Source organism: Heterodontus francisci, chromosome 3, assembly GCF_036365525.1.
Source record: "Heterodontus francisci isolate sHetFra1 chromosome 3, sHetFra1.hap1, whole genome shotgun sequence".
Classification (NCBI taxonomy): Eukaryota; Metazoa; Chordata; class Chondrichthyes; order Heterodontiformes; family Heterodontidae; genus Heterodontus; species Heterodontus francisci.
Window position 1 is genome coordinate 135,302,376 of NC_090373.1, and position 22,777 is coordinate 135,325,152.

Consider the following 22,777-nt stretch of genomic DNA (forward strand, 5'->3'; position numbering starts at 1 on the left):
CCAATGTTTATCCCTCAACCAACATTACAAAAACAAATTATTTGTTCATTCATCTCAGTGCTGATTCTGGAACCTTGCTGTGCACAAATTTGCGGCTGTTTCTGTACACTTACAGCCCTGATTGTACTTTAAAGGTACTCCGTTAACTGTGAAGTGCTTTGCGATACCCTGAGGTTATGAAAGATACTATATAAATGCAAGTTCTTTTCTCTTTACACCCTTTATCAGCATATGTGCACAATAAACCAAAAGTACTAGCAGTAATGATGCCTGCAAAGTGTTGCTTGCAAACTTGTGTAGATAATTTATACCAAACAAAAGTAAACCAACATGGTGGCATTTATATATACATAAGCATTACCCATGTAAATCATTTGGTAAATTTGATGAGAAGCCCAAGGTCCTGTTAGCAATTGCACTCTATCAGAAACAAGTTTCAGCAACCTGCTTGCAGTATGCAGTTTTGAAACAATTCAGTGATTTGATTTGATTTTTTTTTCCTGTTGCATTAAATGCTTTTACTATGTAAGTTTTTATTGACCGTGAAATAGCTGCACTTCTAGGCTGTACTTTTCAGTTTCCTCATTCCTTCCAGTGAGGTGACTGGCAATGGAAATACATGCTTTCCATAAAATTGAAACTGTTGATTTGAAGTGTCCTGAGATGTAAGAGCATAACATTTTGAAGTATTTGTATTGATTATAATTGTGAAATATAATTTCAATATATTTAGTAATCAACTTGTGTACACTGGATGCACTGCTTTAATTCATAATCACTCAGATGTTTTTTTAAATTAATTCTGTTTTGTAATCTGAATAATTGAAGGGAGATGACTAGCTGGGAGTAATCTCATTAAAGTTCAGAGCGTAGAGAAACTAGTATGGTTGGTTAGATGATTAATCTCATTCTAATTCTGAGGCTGGGATACACTATTGGAACAGAGCAGAATGTGCTTTACTTTGCATCTGAGTGTTTGATGCTGAGACAAGTTGCTCAGTAATAATGCCACTCCAACTTATAAAAAGGAAAGTACAGAGAATATTTTTAAAATTGTTAAATTCAAGTATATTGTACTCCTCCAACATCTGAACTTGAACATGAGGTTACAGCCTTAAATCTTTCCCATTTTGCCATTATTTTTATAATGCAAAATGGGACTCCAGTTTATGGGTTGGTGTCTTTTGCGGGAGGGCGGATGCTGACTCACCGTGTCATGAATTGTTGGTGATTAATGAGCTCGGTTTAGCTGACATGATGTCTGCACTGAGAGATAAGTGTTAACAGAATTACTGCAAGTTATTGAATGCTGATTCACATTTCATTAAATCTGTACATATTTTAATGTGATCTCTAACTTGGAGCAGGGCTGCTATTTAATTGTTGTCTGGTTCTGGGGATTTTTGATCATTATCACTTTAAATGCTACAGCGAATTGTTCCTCCTCTTGCACTTAGTAGGAAAAATGTTAGGGATATTCCAAAGGGCTATCAGAATACAGGAGACAGTCACTGTTAAACTTCTGTCTTGATGCAGCATTGACTTAAAGTGTGGTGCCATTTTGTAGACACAATCTGTCGTACATTTCTGAAGTATTAAAGATATCCAGTAGTAGCAAAAGGTGTTCTACAGATTTTGCCATTAGTTTGATTAAAATTGATATAATTTCTTACTTATAGCTATCCTTAATTCAATACCGTTGATAAAAGGGGTGAGTATTCATGTACATAGCTCTGGCTGCTACACGTGGTGTACTGCTATACCCTTTAAAGATGATTTTCACTTAAATTTTTCTCTCCGTTTTAGAACTAAACCTTTTACTTGGCCCAATGATAAATTAAGTTTGTGTTGTTTCATCTACTAGGTAAACCTTCATTCACAATGTTCTAGAGGCTATTGTATAGCAGGTTATAAGAGCTGAAAATTTAACTTGGTACACCACATACTTTTTGCAAAAAATGGTAAGTTCCTATGAGGTACTTTGTATGCAATACACGATATCTGGACACCTTTTTTAAACCAGTATACTTATTGCAGCCCTACGGCATGTGAGCATAAGTGCAGGTGATTCATTTTAAAATGTTATAATGGTATTTAAATTAATTGGTATGTTACTGTACATGCACAAAATCATGTTACTTAATCTCTGGGATTTATCTGTAAAACTGCTATACAGTTTGATATGCTCTTTGCATAATAAGCAAAACATTACCTAGTCCACAGAGCTAACCTGTAAATGAAATGCTTAAATCCATACTCAACACCTTGTATTGCATCCTAGATTGAACATTGTGCTTTATAGATTACTGAATATGAATATAAGAATGTATATATGCTCACTTCTAAAATAGTTTTGCATTTTGTTATGAATGGTGATAAGAATTTGAACAGTGTTCACCTGTATCCAACATTTCATGATTCAACAATTTATTTGGACAAGATTAGGTGAACTATATAGCCACCCAATGCTAAACTCAAACTTTCATTTTAATGACTACATTAATGTAGAATAAATTACATTGAGCAATTTGCTTACTTATACACAAACTTTGAACTGAACATCTGGTATTATAACAATGTGATATATATAATAATGGATTCCTGTCATTTTTCACAGTTTGTCAGCTTAATGTCACTGAAATTTCACTCCAGTATTAAAGTTTTTAAAAAAAAAAATAAATCACTTTTTGTAGTTTGTAGATTTTTGTTGGTTCTGTGAGCATGTGTGACTGGAATGATAAGGAACTGATGGCACACATGGCTCAATTTCTAAATAAAAGTTCACCAGCATTGACTGATTTTCAGTATAATTGTATTTGATTCTTTTAAGAGTTGGGTTGAAAGTAGAGGGCAACAAATATTCCACTGTCTTTTAAAATGTACAGCTATCAAGTAGATTTTTGTATATGCTAAGGTTGCAGGGAACTTCTCGTAAGAAACTGAAATGTGAATGAGAGAACTTCAAAGTACTGTTTTTTTTTTTGCATTGTCAGATGTTGCTTTCTTTATCAAATACAGTGCTGCTGGCATTTTAAACAAAAAGATTGAAGCTAGCAGCCAGATAGTTAAAGCGGTACAACACAGAGCTGTTAATTAGCTTCAGCCCGCATTCCAATTTTAATGAGGAGGAGGAGGATTGACCATCTTTGGGAGAGAAGTGTAGAGGTCCCTGCCCACATGACTGAGCATGTGCTTTATGGTGGATTAAGAAAGAACTGATTTTTGACTTAATCTGTGTGGCAGGGGCAAGGCCTTTTTAACCTGGATATGGGAGTCTTAACTTTGCTAGGAGTGGGATGGCGATGGAAGATTAAAAACTGCATATATTTTTAAATGGCTACGGTAGCATTTTTCTTTTGGAATATACTTTTAGGGATTTACAAGAAATTGCTATGTTTGGCACTTAAGTGCCTGTTAGGATCTTCTAGTATAGGCTTTTAAACGCTAACACTACTAACTTGGGGTGGGGGGAAGGAAAGGGGAAGAAAATTTTTCCATCTTTACCTCTCCAGCCACAATTTTTGGTTATGTTCATTAGTTGTGTGGTAATGTCTGGTTTATTGTTGGAACTTTAATGTAATTTCTTTTTGTGTGTAAATAATTGCAACTTCTAATTCCGTTTAAAAAAAAAATCAATATACAAGTTCTGAGAAATCTATAACTTCACACAGTCCTGTGTTAAATGTAATTTTGATTTAGCCACCTAGTATGTATAACAATATAATAGAATGTTTACTTAATGCTTTTTATAATTTTACTGCTTTTAAACATCATGCTTGACATAAACTGTAAACCTACAGAAATGCAGAGAAAACTTGCATCTAAGAATTTTCCCATCTTTACCAAGATTAATAGACAGACAGGAATATATGTACATGAAATTGATCCTTTAGAATTTTTTTAAAAGTCCACCAGTCTTTAGTCACCGTGATCATTTTCTAGTGAAAGTTATGAAAATAAATACATTATATGTTAGTACACCAGTACACTGTTACAGGTGCAGTTTTTGTGCTGAGCTAAAAAGCCCAGTGATGTTTTCTTTTTCATTGCAAATAGGTCATGGCAATCCTGGGATGTGTTCATGTATTGAAATTCCAAGTCCCATGTTAAAAAATATAATAACGGTTGAAAGATACAGATGCAAAAAACACAGGCAAAGTTGAAGCTTCTGTCTTCCTGGAAAAAAAGGCTTATAACTGAATTGCTAACAACAAAATTCCTCTGCACTCCTTGTTGGGTTTCATGGAATTATGATCGAGGCACTACTGTTGTAGTGACCCATTGAAGTGTTTATGGTTGGTTGTGAGGCAGTTTCTGGATTTCAGGCGGTAAGTTTTCCCATAGATATTGTACTTGTGATTTTATTAACCAGTTTTTTCCATAACCAAGTTTGAGACAGTTGAATTATTTTGTCTTGTCAGATTGAGAAAGGGATATATTGATCAAACTAAAGAGGTCTGTTTGGCATTGCTAACTTTAAAAATCGTCTAGGAGTGGGGACATTTTTTTGAAAAGTTACTGCATTTCAATAGTCCGTCCAATTCCAGGATAAGCTTTCAGCACAGTGGTGATAAATCTGTACGCATAACTCCAAACTAGTATACAGTATGGGTCAGGCATAAATACTTGGCATTGTAAATAACTTTTTTGTTCACTGAAAATTCAAAATGCTGGAGTGTCACTTTTCAGGTAGTGCAGCAATTGAGCTAAAGAAAGTTGTAATGCGTTTTTGCTGTTGCACTTTACAGAGTTTGAAAATTGTACTTTTTCTAAGGTGTATAAACATGGTTCAAATTACCACAATGAGTCTAATATAGCTAAGAAAGTAATCTTGCAGCTATTACATTTTCTGCATGATTCCATCTGTCTTTTACTTCTGCCAGGTTTCTTGAATATATACTAACACATATCTTCTCAAGAATGGTGTATCTAATATGGAAATAAACTAACTGAACAGTATTTCTCCTCTAAAACCAACAGAGCACTATTTCAAGTCAACAGGAATGACCCTAAATGAGCGCTTTACTATGTATCAGAAGACAGCAGAAGACCATGGAGCCAGGCAGAAAAGTCCTGAAATCCACAGGTATATAGTTGCATACTTTGTTCTATTTACAGTACTAAAATTCTAAAAGTCATCTGTATTTTTAATGGCCAATAGTTAGCTAATTGTTTTATTAGTCTGTCAATATTTATCCAAGGAAGTGTTTAATTTTTTTAAAAAAGTCTAATACTACATTTTAGTGTCAGCTTGAATAAGGTGCTATTTTAATTGCATGGGGTGGGTGGATGTGGTGATATGAAAGGATGACCCATAGCTTAATTTTTGCCTCAACACTGAAGTCTCTCATACATCATTGTTGACTTTTAGGAGAATTGATATTTCTCCCAGCTCTCTACGAAAGCATACTCGCATCACAGAGGAAGATGTAACCTCCAAGGAAGACAACCGAAAGGTGAAAAATTATATTACAGCCTTTCAACTTTATTGGTTGTTAATTACTTTAGGTGTTCTAATTTTTTTTTTCCATATCTTTATTTGGTGGGGATATTTTTTGAATGTATACTGATAAGAATTGTTGGGACAGGAAAGGGTCATTAACCCAAAAGGCCTGTCCATTTTTCACAGATCAACCCCATTTTCTAATCCTATGCTACCTGTTGTCTCTTTAACCCATTTATACTTTGTGGTATACTAGTCTTTCCTGTTGGCTTATTCGTCAACGACTGACATTTTGGTGAAAAAGATTTGCAAGACTTCCTCACACTCCAAACTCGGGGCAACAAGGGATGGGCAATATACATTACCTTGTTTGTGTTGCCCAAGATCACATCTCAAGATCAAGTAATTTAAAAAATAGACACAAATGTTATCAATGTGCTGTGTAATATTGTAGCACATTCTTTGGCTCCATCCTACCATACAATTATTTATTTTTATATCTTTCTGCCACCCATTTATTTATGTTTAGTTATTTGTTTTGAAAATGTGGGCATTGCTGGCAATACAGCATTTGTTGCCCATCCACACTTTGCCCTGACAGTCTTGAGTCAACCGTGTAGTGAGGGATTAGAATTGCATGTAGGCTAATTCAAATAGGAGTATCAGGTTCCCTTAATAAAAGCAAAATACTGCAGATGCTGGAAATCTGAAATAAAAACAAGAAATGCTGGAACCACTCAGCAGGTCTGGCAGCATCTGTGAAAAGAGAAGCAGAGTTAACGTTTCGAGTCAGTGACCCTTCTTCGGAACTGACAAATATTCGAAAAGTCACAGGTCATAAGCAAGTGAAGTGGGGGGTGAGGCAAGAGATAACAAAGGAGAAGGTGTAGATTGGACAAGGCCGCATAGCTGATCTGTACCAACACCTAATCTGTACTAATGCTTTGTCTTTCAACACACCATTAACATATTGTTTGCCTTTGCTCCTTGACCTTTTGGTCAGCTATGTGGCCTTGTCCAATCTACACCTTCTCCTTTGTTATCTCTTGCCCCACCCCCACCTCACTTGCTTATAACCTGTGACTTTTCTAATATTTGTCAGTTCCGAAGAAGGGTCACTGACCCGAAACGTTAACTCTGCTTCTCTTTTCACAGATGCTGCCAGACCTGCTGAGTGGTTCCAGCATTTCTTGTTTTTATTTTGTATCAGGTTCCCTTGTCTAGCTGTTACTAGTGAACCAGTTGGGGTTTTAAAGCAGGTTATTTAAATACTTCTCTCGCTCTCGTGCCTCTCTCTCCTCTCGCTCTCGTGCGCGCGCGCCCTCTCAACACTCAAGCTCTGTGCCATTTCAGGACAAAGCAGCCTTCTTGATTGGCATCTCATCTACTACCTTAAGCATTCATTCCCTCCACCACTGAAGAACTGTGGCTGCAGTGTGTACCATCTACAAAATACACTGCAGAACTCAGCAAGGTTTCTTTGTCAGCGCCTTACAAACCCGCAACCTCTGCCACCTGGAAGAACAAAGGCAGTAGGCGCATGGGAGCACCACCACTTCAAGTTCCCTTCCAAGTCACACACCGCACTGTCTTGGAAATATATTGCCATTCCTTCATTGTCACTGGATCAAAATCCTGGAATTCGCTCCCTAAAGCCACAGAGAATACCTTTTAGCACACTGACTGCAGTGGTTCAAGAAGTTAGCTTACCACAACTTGCTCAAGAGCATTTTGGGATGGACAGTAAATGCTGGCCTTGCGAGCGACTACTACATCCTGTGAATAAATAAAGAATTTTTTTTTGATATAGTCCCTCTGATCCTCTGCAATTTTTGAAAATCTGTCTTTAGCAGTTTGACTTTTTTTTGTCAGTGAAATTGAATGGGATGTGAACCAATTTAATATCTGTTACTACTTTGATCCTAAATTTCAGCTTCACACTAATCTTCAAGTGGATCTCAATACTTTCTTTCGCCCTATGTTTACTGTTTGAAATTCTTTATTACTTGAGATTTCCTTTGCAAACTTGCACTATTTTTAAATTTGCTTTTGATTTAATATCAATATAACTTAACCAACCAGCCTATCTGATAAATTTATTGTATGTTTTGAAAGCATTCTACATGTTTCTAATTTTTGGTCAGTAGTAAACCATGGGGATTTGAAAAACCAAAGAATTCTTCGTTAACTTTGTGCATACTGCAGTAAAATTAAACCTCACGGTGTGTTCGTAATACATGTTTACAAAATCATCATTTCAAAGAGTGCAAGTGTTGAGCATCAAACTAGCTTCAACCATGTGAAAATTTTATTGCTTACAGTCTCAGTTTTTTTGTAAAATAATTAGGCAGAAAAAAAGTTGAAATGTGATCCAGTTGACTTGCGCCATGATATTGATCGGCGTAGAAAAGAGAAAAGTAAAGAACGCGAAGGTTCACGAGAATCTAATGCATCAAAGAAGCTTTCCTTGGAAAAATCAGGGAAAGACCATAAAGAGTACAAAGATTACAAACCCTTCAAGGAAGGAAGGTGAGATTGTCTTTTAAATTCTAATTTTGTTAATTTACATTTGCACAGTTTTAGATGCTGTGCAATGCCGTATTTAGCTGAGGTGGGGATATTCGATTTACAGTAACTTTAGCATTTCTTTCTCAATAGCAACTTTTTCAGGATAAACAAAATCATGGAATAGTGCATCAATATTGAACATGGCAAACTGACAAACATTAACAGGGATTATATGAAAAGATGATTACCCTGAATTTCTTAATTGCCTGATAGTGGTTTTTGCAGCACAGTACTTCATATTAATAAGGTCAGAACTCCAAATCTTCCCTTGCCAGCTTGCATTTATTTATAGAAAAGGGAGGTGAAAGAATGTATTTTTAGTAGGTTTGTTGTCTGTCTAGGAAAGTTTTTCTTTTAAATATTTTGTATAGGAATCGTCTCTGGTGTTGTATTGGTGGTAACCACGAGTAAGTGGATTGTCCTAAAATCACTTTTTGCTTTTTGGTGCGCAGTCGTGATTTTTTTATTAACGTTATTTCTTGCAGCAAGTATAGAAATAAAGATCGGGATCATTCCAGCTGCTCTTCATCCTCTTCTTCGCCTGAACCCCACGAGGATAGAGAAGTCAGAAAAGAAAGGGATGATGGATCGAGTGGTTTTAAGTCGTTCCAAGCGCATACAGACAGTGCAGTTTTTCAAGGACGAGGAAGACCTAGGGGAAACTTTGTAAGTGCATCATGGTGCTGAGATTTTGTTTTTGAACAAGTTCATCAACTAATCAAAAAACACTTTTTAAAGAAGTGTCAAATACTGAAACAATGATTTCATTTTCCTCCTAGTATTAGTTGGACACTGAATAACAGATTGCTGTTCCTGTTTTCCTTCAATTTTATAGCTCCAATTAGGAGGTCACACTGCTGAATCTGACTGTCACAATTAGCTTTTACAACTTTTTCAGTTGTATTCTGATTGATGCTTGACTGTGTATAAAGGCCAGTCAGTTTAATCTCCGTGGTGGGAAAGCTTTTGGAAACCATAATCTGGGATAAAATTAAGAGTCACCTGGACAAGTGTGGATTTATTAAAGAAACACAGCACAGATTTGTGAAAAGCAAATCGTGTTTAACCAATTTGAATGAGTTTTTGATAAGGTAACAGAGGGTTGATGAGGGTAATGCAGTTGATGTAGTGTACATGAGCTTCCAAAAGGCGATTGATAAAGTGCCACGTAATAGGCTTGCCAGCAAATTGAAGCCCATGGAATGAAAGGGACAGTTGTACCCATGGAATGAAAGGGACAGTTGTAGCATAGATGCAGAGTTGGCTGGCTGGCTGACAGGAATAAGAGAGTGGTGGAAAACAATTGCTTTTCGCACTGGAGGAAGGTGCAGTTCCCCAGGGTCAGCACTAGGACCACTGCTTTTCTTGATAATGACACCATTTCAAAATTTGCTGCTGGCACAAAACTTGAACTGTGAGGAGGTTAGTGATAAACTTCAAGAGGACATAGGCTGGTGGAATGGGAGGACACATGGCAGATGAAATTTAATACAGAGAAGTGTGCAGTGTTACATTTTGGTAGGAAGAAAGAGGAGAGGCAACATAAACTGAAGATAAAAGTCCAATGGGGGTGCAGGGGCAGATATACCTGGGGGGTATATATGCACAAATCATTGAAGGGGCAATTTGAGAACATAGTTAAAAAGGCATATGGGATCCTGAGCTTTGTAAATAGAGGCATAGAGTACAAAAGCAAGGAAGTTATGATGAACCTCAACTGAAGTATTCTGTTGAATTTTGGGTACTGCATTTTAGTAAGATCTGAAGGCATTGGAGAGGGTGCAGAAAAGATTTGCGAGAATGGTTCCAGGGATGAGAGCTTTCAGTTATGTGGATAGATTTGAGAAGCTGGGGTTTGTCTCCTTGGGGAAGAGAATTTTGAGAGGAGATTTGATAGAAGTGTTCAAAATCATGAGGGGTCTAGACAAGAGTTGATGGGAGAAATTGTTCCGATTGGCAGAAGGGTCCAGAACCAGAGGACACAGATTTAAGGTAATTGGCAAAAGAACCAAAAGTGAAATGAGGAGAAACTTTTTTGCATAGCGAGTAGTTCAGAGCTAGAATGCACTACCTGAGAAGGTCATGGGGGCAGATTCATTTGTAGCTTTCAAAAGGGAATTAGATAAGCACCTGAAGAGAGAATTTGCAGGGCTACAAGGGAAGGGCGGGGGAGTGGAGCTAGCTAAATTGCTCTCTGAGAGACAGCATAGACTTGACAAGCTGAATGGCCTCCTCTTTCTGTGTGGTAATCATTCTATGATCTATATACACACCAAAATCCTGTTTCCCTTTTAATAGTTTATTGATTTGACTAGAACCAGAAAAATGAAGGAAACCAGGACCAACTAAAGTTTAAAAACAATGTTTTAAAAGAATGTTGAGATTAGATTGAGCAACCGCAGCTTACACTTATAAAGTGCCCTTTTAATATAGAAATACATCCCAAAGTCTTTCACTGAAGCGTAATGAAGATAAAGGATGCTGAACCAGAGGAGGAGATAATAGCAGTGGTGACCAAAAGCATGATCAGAGAGTTGGAATTTAAGGAGGGTTTTAAAGGAGAAGAGAGAGGTGAAGAGACGCAAGAGTTTTTGGAAACCAGTCCAGAACAAAAACTGAAATTTAATTAACCATTATTTAAGTCTGTTAGCTAACGTGAAAAGTTATTGGTTGTCTCATAATTATGTTTGAGTGTAACTGTCGGTTTTAAGGTGCTTTTATATTTTGATAATGCTGCTGGATTTCTGAAGCACGTGTTAAACACAGCGAGCTGAAAACCACATGTAAAGCTGCTGGAGCTGTAGACGACCAGTGACCTTTGGGTTTTCTGGATAACCAGTAAGAGTTAGTCCCAGCAGTTTGACATCTGGTTTGCAGCTGGTTTTGAAAGACCTGCACTTCTGGAACTCAGTAGTACTGGCACAGGTCTAATGCAATATAAAAGTGCTTTAAGTTTTGATTTTTGATTTTTTAAATAATTACAGTCTCCTTAATGTACTTAGGACCTTCCTGTTTCAAGCATGCACAATGTCAGGGAGTGGGGTTTGTGTTGAACTTAATACCATGTAATATTCATCCAGTCAGCATGAGGTGGGTCATGAGGTCTGCTCAGTAGTATTGCTGAAAATGAGTGAATTTGAGTGCTGATGGATAGAACATGGATTGATCTTAATACCAGACAGCATTACAAACTATGTGGTGCTCACTGGTACAGGAGTTCAGGTCATAGCAGCATTGGGAGACTCTAATGATTTTTAAAATCTAAATGATGTAAGGCGGAGAAGATTTGAGGTACTTTCATATTCAACAAATTCCATGAATGCCTGTGGAGCTGGCTGCAAGCCAGATGTAAAACTGCTTGGAAATGTAAGACCTATAAAGTTTAAATCTACTTGTATTCACCAAGGATCTAATGGAGAAATGCTTGTAATAGGCAGTTTACTCATGTACGAATTACAATTGCACTGTAATCCATTCTGCATTCACTGTATCTCAAAAACCCTGCCACTCCACTGAACTAATTTCCACAGCAAACATATTTGAAAGTGATAGAACGGTTAAGTAAATGTTAGTATTTTGGCTAGTTCACCGTTTCCTTATTTTTAGCAGCATTGAATTGGTGATCCACCTCCAGTTATAAAGTGAAGCATTAATATGTAACTTAATAGCAAAACTAAGTTTACAGATTTGCATACAAATAATTCTTCAGTTACACAAGCATGCAATATTACAGAGAAATTATAGATGTGAACACTTTGGATCATTTTGTGTCACCTTTGAAAGAATTAGCTGTGATTGACTAATGTACCTGCTGTGCTTGCGGACATTACCTCTTCAAGGGCAGTGATTTAATTTTCTAAACTCATTATGTAAACATAAATCAAATAAGTGCTGTAATAAAATTTTATCCTTTCGGTAGTAATTTGTGAATCCCTAGATTTAGATGAGCGGTTTTCAAACTTTACTGTGCAGGCAAATTCAGCACATTCCTGCATGACCCTGTCCAAAATTCTGAAAGACAGTGTCAGATACCTAGAAGAAAACAGTTCTATGTTTGCAGCAAATGTTTTATTAGTATACAGTGACAGAGAAATAAAATGTTGGGGTTAAGTTAATAAATACAGAAAACTACTGACCTTTTGATCTATGATACAAGGAGCCCAGTTTGAAAATCTAATTTGGAGCAGTGATGCTTTATCATTTTCTGATCTCTTATTCAACAGTTTTTGCCTTTGAGCTTTTGAGACTTATCTAGTCTTTCAATACATAAAATCCTAACATCTTTGAAAAGGGAAATGTGAAAACTAAGAATCCTTGCAGTTCAAAATCATGTATGCTTTTCCCATGTTTATCAAATCAAGTATACACTTTGTAAATCCGAATAAATGTTTTTCTTGAGCTTTGCTTCGGTAAGAAGCAGTTGCACAGGTGTGCCATCGCAATATAGAAAGGAGATTTTTCTTTCGGGTTTAGATAGCCCAAAAGCAAATTTATATGACTAACATGCAAAATTGGACATAATCATTATCTTGTCTTTCTGAGTGAACATTGAAAAATGTTGAAAAGATTGTATCTTTTTGCTGTTTTTATATGAAAAACATACATAAATTATCATAATAGGAAAAATGAAATCATTGAACAAACAATGAGGGATAATATGCCCTTTTAGGGAAGGAAATCTGCCGTCCTTACCTGGTCTAGCCTACATGCGACTCCAGATCCACAGCAATGTGGTTGACTCTTAAAATACCCTCTGAAATGGCCACTCCGTGCAAGAGCAATTGGGGATGGGCAATAAATGCTGGCCGAGCCAGCGACACCCACATCCCATGAACTAATTAATTTTTAAAAAAATGTGGAAATGGAGGGTGAGAATTGCTGAAGATTGGAGAAGGGAAGAAAGAATGGAGAGATGCTACCTTCTCAGATCTCTAAAACTGTTATCAACTAGGGGTTGGGAGGGGGAAGCAGCTCAAATGTGAATGAGAAAGAAAGACTTGCATATAATTTGCACCTTTCACGATCCCGGGACATCCCAAAGCACTTTACAGTCAATGAATTACTTCTATTTTTGAAATGTAATCATTGTTGTAATGTTGTACTTGTTATAGAGTTTATACTTAACATGATAGTGTGTAATTTTTTTATTACCCTTCCCAGTGGGTAGGTGCTGCAGCCTGCATTTCCCACTGATAGCTGAATTTGGGAAATTGCCATGTCAACAATGCAAGTGTGAACTTGCATCCTGCTACTTTGTGCATCAACTAAGGGAGAAAATATTTTATTTTAGCTGCTGTGTTGGAATGTTAAATTTAAATTAAAAATAAGTAACCTGTTGTCATTTCTAGTTCTTTCCAGCCTGCTTAGTAAATCCTATTACATAGTACAGTATTTCTAAAGTAAATATTTGATTTGGGAGTATTAACTAATCAACAATGTTGAAGTTACCCAGCCCCTAAGGTCCATTTGAGTGAGGTTAATTGCTGTAAATTAAAGTTTCAGTGGTTATGAATAGTAAGTTAGCAGTAGTTAGGATTAATTATGACTGGATTATGTTTGCTGTTCTGTGATTGTGATAAGCATGTAAACAATATGAAAGTATGCATGCTAAGTGTCATGGTTACACAAGTTAAAAGATTTGAAAGTAAACATTTTTAGCTCATTAGTATTCAGATCATGTTTAAAATTGTTGCTGGGGGCGCTGATCGAAACCACAGTCTTGCCTATACTGCTGTATTTGCCTGCTCATATTTTTTCAAAAAATCCTTCATGTCACTACTGAAAAGATGATCAGAATCATGAGCAAAGCTGAAGTAGTTCTAAGTAGTTCATCAACATATGCCCCCAAGACGTGTTATTGCTTTGTTGTATGCTCCAAACAATTCATAAGAATGTGTAGAAAAATAATTTTAGCGGCTTAACAATGTGGAGCAGAAATTTAAAAAAAAAATCATGCTACCCAGTCTGAAAGTGAATCTATTTAAAACCAAGTATAGGCACTTTCAGTTATACTACCAGTACAAACTGCAGTGATATTGAGCTTTTATGTCATTGTTATAGGACAATGAGCTCTATTATAAAACACTTTATGATCAGTAGGAAGAAGATACCAAGCTATGATACTGGTAAACAAATACTGATTGCAAGTTGATAATTAATCAGTCAGAGGGAATGTTCTCCAATATCAGCAAGGATCATCTGGCTGCTTGTATCTGCTGTGACTCCTATTACTGGAAATACAAGAAAGTTGGATAAAAGTGTGTCCAGCCCCCATGTAAGACTGGAATGACTACAAAGTAATAATTCAATTTGGCGTTTCAGCTGGTATATAATTGAGTTTCTGAAACTCAAATTGCTGCCTCGTAATCTCTTTGGTCCCCATTCTCTGTATACCAAGTTTTAGGATACATGATTGCAAACTGATACAGTTCTATATCAGCATAAAAACATTTTTTAATAGTCCTCACCATTGCAGGATGACTTATAAACTACTGCACAGGGTATCTAGGGCTTTAATTGAAATTATCTGCAGATGAAATTGAAAATAAATTTACTAGAATGAAGACCAATGGAAGGAAAAGAATAGAAAGTTTTAAAAGCAGAACAATATAGAATCTTGTTTCAATAAAGTGAGACTAGATAATCAGCAGAGTAGTGATAGTGGTCTATATTTTCTCAGTGGTGTCGAGCCTCCTTGGCTAGCTTTTTTTTTCTCCGCCCCTTTAATTTCTCACTTTCTAAAATACTTAAAAGGAAATGCGACTCAGAAAGCATCTAACAGATTCTGTGCTTTGAACATTTAGCAGTTTCGAATAAGAGGTGGCAGAGGGAGAGCCAGAGGAACTTTCTCTGGTTCGAGTACTGTTTCCACCAGTACTACAAACCCAAATTTTCAAAAGCGATCCAAGGAGGAGGAGTGGGATCCTGAATATACTCCAAAGAGCAAGAAATACTTCCTGGTGGGTATTGGCAATCAGTCTATTCTAAGAATTTATTGTTTTTTTTTTTCCCCCCAGATTTGGTTATAATGGTTTACCAGGAGTAAGTGGGAGTTTTGTTAGCTTTTATGCTAAATAAATATTGTAAATCTGCTCCCCCTCAGTTATAACTTTTCTTCAATCATTGGCAGACAGTGGACATCACTATCATTATAGAACTAGACTTGTAAATGTGAGATCAGAATGATTTGTTGAAGCTGAATTTGAAAAATATTCAAAAGTTCTCAATCATGTAATGCAAACATTAAAAAAATGGTTTACCAGCATCATTGTTGCTGCTGTTATGCATGGATCATCAAATAAGGCATGTTTTAAGGATGGTTGAAATGCTGACAATTGTTAACTCTCTAGGTCTTTCTGATGAGACCATATTCTTGGCTTTGGCTGCAGCCATTACGAAATTATTCTAATCAAGAAAAGTAGTAGGTAGCTCCCACTCTAATAATTGACCTCACTGCTGATGCTTATCAAATTTTCAATGTTTAGTTCATGCCAGCTCCAAGGGGTCTGTTTAAATACTTACATTTGTTCAGATTGTATGCTCAACTGTCTAATCAGCTAAGATTGCTCACCTGCAGCATTTTGCAGTGTTTTGGATGGCTATTCAGATATATATTTAATAAAATAGCATGGAGCTAGTGCATATTTAAAGAAATAGTTCAGATTGTTACAGTAGTCAGTCTACTTTTTAATGGCAGGTTTGCATGTGCCTGTTCTTACCTGTATGAATAAACTACAATCTGGTGGGGGAATTCCAGAAAAAAAAAATAACCTGATTAAAATGGTGAAGTATTTCCTGTTCTTTTCTCTCTTCATGGTAGCATGATGACAGAGATGATGGGGTGGATTACTGGGCCAAAAGGGGAAGGGGGCGAGGTACTTTTCCAAGAGGACGTGGGCGATTTATTTTCAAAAAATCGAGCAGCAGTCCAAAGTGGACACATGACAAATATCAGGGAAGCGATGAAAAGGAGGAGGAAGAAAATGGAGGAATAGAAGATGAAGAGGAGAGAAAGGACAGACACAAAGAGGAAAAGGTATATCTTTTTTGGTGAGAGCTGGATTAACGCTTGGAATTTCTAAGATTTGTATTTAAAGATGTTTAGACAAGATTTCTGTTTTCTTTGACTTCCCTTCACATTTTCTTATGTAGCTGGGAGGAGAAGGGGTCCAGCCCATAGCCCCACCCAGATGGCCTCATTAGTAGCTGTTTATGAATAGTGCATCAGGAGGCTGTCCTACTGAGGTAGAACAGTTTGTTTCCATAAAGTGCTTAAGCTGGTAGCTAGGCCAAGAATTGAATATCCTTCTGTGACAAATGGATTTGAGTGGATAGCTATAGGCATCCAAACCCACGCCCTGTGTTGAGATAACAATGGACCGCCTTTTGCTGATCTTATTAAAACATACAGCAGGGTAACTGATTACTCAGATTTCTAGGTTCAGTTAAGTATCTGTGCAGGCCGTTTTTTTTTAAACTGGGCGCAGTACTATAAGCTGCCCATGCTATGTCTGCAGAAACATGATTTTGTTCACATTGTTAAGGTGAATGTTTGCATAAAGTCTTTTCCAAATCTGAAATAAAATTGGTACCAAATTTGTTACTATGAGGAACAGTGCAATTAACAAAAAAGGTCCAGTTCATTGTCTCTCCTCAATCTTTTGCTCTCTTGAGTTTAAATGTTAGAATATTCTGTGCCCACATTGAAACATTTGTTTCAAAAAGGTCAGACACTTATTTAATGTCAACTTTGGTTTGTGCATAGTATCACAATGATCTGATAGTCGTACCACACAGTTCACAGCTGATTCTAAATGCTTATTTGGACAATTAATTATTGGCCACAAGCAGTCAGTATTTGGGCAAAGATATCACTGAGGAGGGTGCAATATGAGCAAATCTCTAGCGGAGTAACCTTGAGAATGGATCGTTTTTCTGGATACCATGCAAAATGATTTGAAAATGAGTTGTGGGACAGGAGCCCTAAATAAATGTGGAAATGACAATTTTTGTATTGTGAAACCTTTTTGGCCTGCCAGGATTACCTAATCATATAGGGCGGCGCAGTGGTTCGCACCACAGCCTCACCGCTCCAGCGACCCGGGTTCGGTTCTGGGTACTGCCTGTGCGGAGTTTGCAAGTTCTCCCTGTGACCGCGTGGGTTTCCTCCGGGTACGCTAGTTTCCTCCCACATGCCAAAGAGTTGCGGGTTGATAGGTAAATTGGCCATTGTAAAAATTGCCCCTAGTGTAGGTAGGTGGTAGGAGAATTGAAGGAAGGTGAGGATGTGAGAGGGAAAATGGGATTAATGTAGGATTAGTATAAATGGGTGGTTGATGGTCGGTGTGGACTCGGTGGGCCGAAGGGCGTGCTTCGGTGCTGTATCTCTCTATGACTCTAAAACTAAATAAGGCAGAGACCATTCGTATCAATAACATTCTTGTGAATATGAACTTTTTCTGAGATCGTCTAGATTGGAGGTGTCAAACTCTATTTATGTGGTGGGCCTTATCCTGGCATGGGCCACATTCAGCAAAATCTATTTGGACACACTAGGGTAGAAATTGGTTTGTGTCTTGCCTGTTTTTTGAGCGTAAAACGGGTTCAATGTATAAGTGTTTTTAGATGAGAGATTCTGTACCTAATCCACTGCCATATTGGTCCTCACTGTTTTTAGGTGTACTAGATGGTTGAAATCAGTGGTAAATAGGCAAAGAAGGATCCTGCACCTGCTTCAGGCCCCTTCTGTAAAATACGTGAAGAACTAGGTGGAGTATGTACTGTGCAAGATCTGACTAGTCTTCTCAGTTCTACAGCAACCTAAATAACAGTCCTTTTAAAGGGACAGCTGAGGAAATGGTAGGGGTTTTTTTTAAAAAACCTTTTCCCTTTTGTGGAGGAGCAAAAATGCTCCTCCCAGCTCCACAACACAACTAGAGTGCTCCCAGCCTGTATTTGGCTCTCCAGCATCTCTGTACCTCATGTACTGGAGCTTGTGATATTCCTTGGTCTCCATTCACCTACCAGTGGAAACAGTAGTTCACTGTTTACCCACAGTAGCAATTCCACGTTCGCTTATGCTTTTATCAGTTGCTCCCCTCTCCGCACAGCTCCCGCTCACCATATTGCTGCCACTGATCCCGGCTCTGTAGATAATTCTGGCCATATGCCCACGCCACTTCACTCCATTCACAATTTCAATCTCCTGACCAGCCCCCCACCCCTTCAGCAGCAAGATGCAGGAAGTTGATGGGGAACCACTGCTGTGGTGCTAAATTTTAAAAGGCTGTTGGGAGAACAGTACTCCTCCAGAACATGCAACAGCACACGCAAGGCCATATGTTTGACACCCCTTATCTAGATTTTGCAATGTATAATGTCAATATGTGCTTTATAGTTGAAAATTTGCATACCTACCTCAGATGATTCCTTTAAGATAATTGAAGGTTTGTGTATTTTGGATGTAAGATTTAGACTTGCATAATTGCCATTATTTTAGCCTTTCTACTTTGTTTATCTGTAGAAGTTTTTTTAAAATACAATGCAATTTATTTTAGTGGGCAAATGGAGCAGTAAGGTTACAATGAAGTACCTCTTTCCTAATTGATCGGAGGTATCAGCACAGTTAGAATACATATGCCATCAGTGAAGCTGTATTTTAAAGAGTCATAATGCAGGCCAGCAATAATGTAAAATTATAGTCATGTATGTGAAAGAATTAAGTTTATAGGATGTTGATTTTCAATTTTGAACCAGGAGTTTCCCTCTGAATAGTAGTACTTCAACCCCCTTTTAATTTTAATTGCATACTTTTTATCTACTTGAAGCATTAAAACATTGTTAAAACTTCTGTATAAGAATTAAGTTGGGTTAAATATTTTTTCCTGCATTGTTGCACAAAAGTAGTGAGTTGTAATTTGACACTCTTATTTTCCCAATAAATGCAGCCCTTTTCATTACTGTGAAAATGACAGGAGAAAGGACAAGTTATATTGCATTTCCTTCAAGTCTGTTGGTCTTGTTTCTCTCCTTCCTCCCTCTTTTTTTTTTCCCCCCACTTCCTCCTCTCCTGAAAGATTTGACGCTTTGGGGTAAGTTTCCATGGGCACTGGGGTCCCTGCAGTACCTCGGCTTAGAGGGCATTTGCATTGTTTGAGGCTAGACAAGGCATTGGCAAGTTATTTGACTATTTAGGAAGGGGCGACAGGATTACTGTCCTAACATCCATACATACACACTTCCTGCAAGGGTTGCTGGACAATTAAAAGTATGAACCCTGACTTAATTTCCCTTAAACCCTGTTGCTAAAACCAATTACAGTGATCCTGTTGCTGCCTTGGCTGAGATCAGCGAACTCACTGAACTTCCTCCTCTTAGTTTGAATGATTTTCAAATTTCTGGAAATGTTTCATTTGTTTGTAATTGTTATCCCACATGTGTATTAACAGTATTCAAAGAACAGGTATATTACCTACATGGACAAGAAAGATTTACAGCAAAATTATGCTACCTCTCTTTTGTACCAAACACCTTGAGGTTATTAAAATAACAGTGTACTTCCTGGTCTGGAGAATTTTATAAAACCTATAAAAGGCTTCGGTGTGAACTATTGGTGTACTCTATTTGAAGCCCAATGTAGATTTATTTTGTTTTTAAATTTAAGTATCCTTATTAAATGGCAGTTTTATGGTAAAGCATGTATTAAATTTTGGAGATTTTATGCCATTGATCATTCCATTACCATGATGGTATTGGACAATTACCCTTGCTAAACTAACGATATCACCCTAATTTGAATTTATTTTTCTTATTTCACAGAAGTACAGTAAAATTGCATGTATATGCTGGAAAAATGACAGCTTTAATTTTGGTAATTCCTGAAGTTGGTTGTCTGAAATTTTAAACCACAGTTTTGGTTCTACCATTTTAGACTGTGCTATTGATTGTAAGATTTTATATTAAAACAGTAATTACTAAACTTGTGCCAACCAGCTTGATTTGTACTTAAATATTTGTAAATATTCTGATTATTGCAATCATGTTATATGACTGATTGGTAATATTTGATAAAATAAACCTGAAATATATACCTTTTAATTAACATTACCTAAATTTTTTACTTTTACACTGCTTTGCAAACACTGATGCATAACGAATTGACATGCTAATTTCAATAATTATAAAAACAACTAACACTCTGCCAGACATAGCTCCTGCCAGTAGTCCAGATAGTCTTCAGTAATCTGTACAGTAGTCTGTTTTGTCAGTTCTGAATAGTCCTGAATACAGAGCAGTCTGGAGTTTATTTTGAAGAAATTAGAAATGGCTTGAAAATCACAGGAATGAGGGAGGATCATACGATCATCATTATATTAGAAAATGTAATGTTTGTTTTTAAATGAACAGCAAATAGATTTGAAGAAAATTTTATCACCATAAATATAGCAGTGAATGTAAGCCATAGCTATGCTAATGTATAGATAGGAGGGAAGAGCATTTAAACTATTAGGTGAAATGTACAGGTTTTTAAATGAATTGCAAAGGAAGATAGGGCTGCAGACATTTTTAGTGCACGTGCTCCATTAATAATTAAAACATTGGTGACGATACATTGTGTTAACCTAAAGGAATGCTACTTCGTTCAACAGGATAATGGCATAACCATAAATATTGAGGAATAAGATGCAAAAAAATAATTATTTCCAAAATGAAGATATATAGTTGCAGTGGGCTAGCCTCAAACTTTATAACAGCAACTTTTGAAAATATCATGAATTCTATCTTTTTATGATTGATACAGTTTCAGTTTTTATGACTTCTGTACATGTTTTACAGTTCACTTTTTCTACTTGCTTCACAGGAACACCACATTTAAAACCGTTCCCATCAGCAGAAATGAGATGAGCATCTCCCCTGAATTATACTAGTGGATGTTTCGTCAACTACTTTTCTTTACTTACCTTTGATTTATTGTCTGACATTAGCTTTTAATTACATTTTAATGTTGATTGGGGAAAGTCTTGGTAAACCTGAATTTAAATCATCTAGTTTTGAAGGATACCAAGTGTCTAATGTCTGATTTAATTGTTGGCTGTGAACTATCTATATTGAGTATATAGACAGTATTTTTTAGATATTGATAACTGCATGGCTTATTGAAGTGGATGACATATATACTATAAAAAGCACAGTTTCAGAAAATAAACATCTTGTATTTGAAGGAGTAAAATTTTGGGGATTTTTATTATTGTAAGTGTCTGTATTTTGTGCAATTTTGTTCTTGGCTTCTCTCAAATAATATTTGCTTACTGAAACATTTGTCTTGTCTTTTTGTTTTCCTTTTATACAATTTAATTACAGTCTACTATTTCAGGCTGAATCTACCCAATTATGATTGTATGGTCCTGCTGTATAAGGGCGGCGCAGTGGTTAGCACCGCAGCCTCACAGCTCCAGGGACCCGGGTTCGATTCTGGGTACTGCCTGTGCGGAGTTTGCAAGTTCTCACTGTGTCTGCGTGGGTTTCCTCCGGGTGCTCCGGTTTCCTCCCACATGCCAAAGACTTGCAGGTTGATAGGTTAATTGGCCATTATAAATTGCCCCTAGTATAGGTAGGTGGTAGGGAAATATATAGGGACAGGTGGGGACACTACCAAGAATCTTCCCATTAGCCCAGTACTCTGCATTCGTGTTACTCCTTCCAAAGTGAATCACCTTGCACTTTTCCGCATTAAACTCCATTTGCCATCTCTCAGCCCAGCTCTGCAGCCTATCTATGTCCCTCTTTACCCTACAACATCCTTCGGCACTATCCACAACTCCACCGACCTTAGTGTCATCCGCAAATTTACTAACCCACCCTTCTACACCCCCTTCCAGGTCATTTATAAAAATGACAAACAGCAGTGGCCCCAAAACAGATCCTTGCGGTACACCACTAGTAACTAAACTCCAGGATGAACATTTGCCATCAACCACCACCCTCTGTCTTCTTTCAGCTAGCCAATTTCTGATCCAAAGCTCTAAATCACCTTCAATCCCATACTTCCGTATTTTCTGCAATAGCCTACCATGGGGAACCTTATCAAACGCCTTACTGAAATCCATATACACCACATCCACTGCTTTACCCTCATCCACCTGTTTGGTCACCTTCTCGAAAAACTCAATAAGGTTTGTGAGGCACGACCTACCCTTCACAAAACCGTGCTGACTATCGCTAATGAACTTATTCTTTTCAAGATGATTATAAATCCTGTCTCTTATAACCTTTTCCAACATTTTACCCAATGTGATTGACTGTTAAAAAAATGCCCTCTGAAATGGCTGAGCAAGCCACTCAGTTCAAGGGCAATAAATGCTGGCCTAGCTAATGATGCCCACATCCCATAAATGAATTAAAAAAAGATTAGTGCATAGGTTATTAGGAAATCCTAATGATTTTTGAAAAAAGAGGTCCTTTCTTGATTGAATTTGTAAAGAACTTACAGATGATGTGCATTTTGATTTTCAAAAAGCCTTTGATAGTGTTGTGTAAAGGCTGTTAAGGTTGCATCTTGGAATCATAGAACAGTTACAGCACAGAAGGTGGCCATTCTGCCCATTTGTGTCTGCTTGTTCTCTGCGAGAGCAACTCAGCTAGTCCCACTTCCCTACCTTTTCCCTATATCCTTGCAAATCTTTTCTCTTCAGATAATTAATTATCCAATTCCCTTTGAAAGCAATGATTGAATGTGCCTCTACCCACTCTCAGGCAGTGCAGTCTAGA

At 37.1% G+C, this 22,777-nt stretch overlaps 1 protein-coding gene across 7 annotated transcripts in view; it reads left to right on the forward strand.

The window, feature by feature from the left end:
• LOC137361195 (bcl-2-associated transcription factor 1-like) overlaps positions 1-21,324 on the forward strand; it is a 58,276-nt gene extending 36,952 nt beyond the window's left edge. Inside the window, exons 7-13 of one of the 7 annotated variants that reach the window (XR_010972110.1) lie at positions 4,981-5,086; positions 5,372-5,456; positions 7,791-7,972; positions 8,497-8,677; positions 10,445-10,582; positions 19,829-19,880; positions 20,871-21,324. Coding sequence is in view for 6 of the 7 variants with exons in the window: in XM_068026120.1 (XP_067882221.1) it covers positions 4,981-5,086; positions 5,372-5,456; positions 7,791-7,972; positions 8,497-8,677; positions 14,815-14,970; positions 15,831-16,060; positions 20,871-20,937 (1,007 nt within the window). In the remaining variant the exon portion in view is untranslated. The other 6 variants (XM_068026120.1, XM_068026124.1, XM_068026126.1 and 3 more) reach the window with 6 other exon arrangements.
• Positions 21,325-22,777: the final 1,453 nt, after the last annotated feature.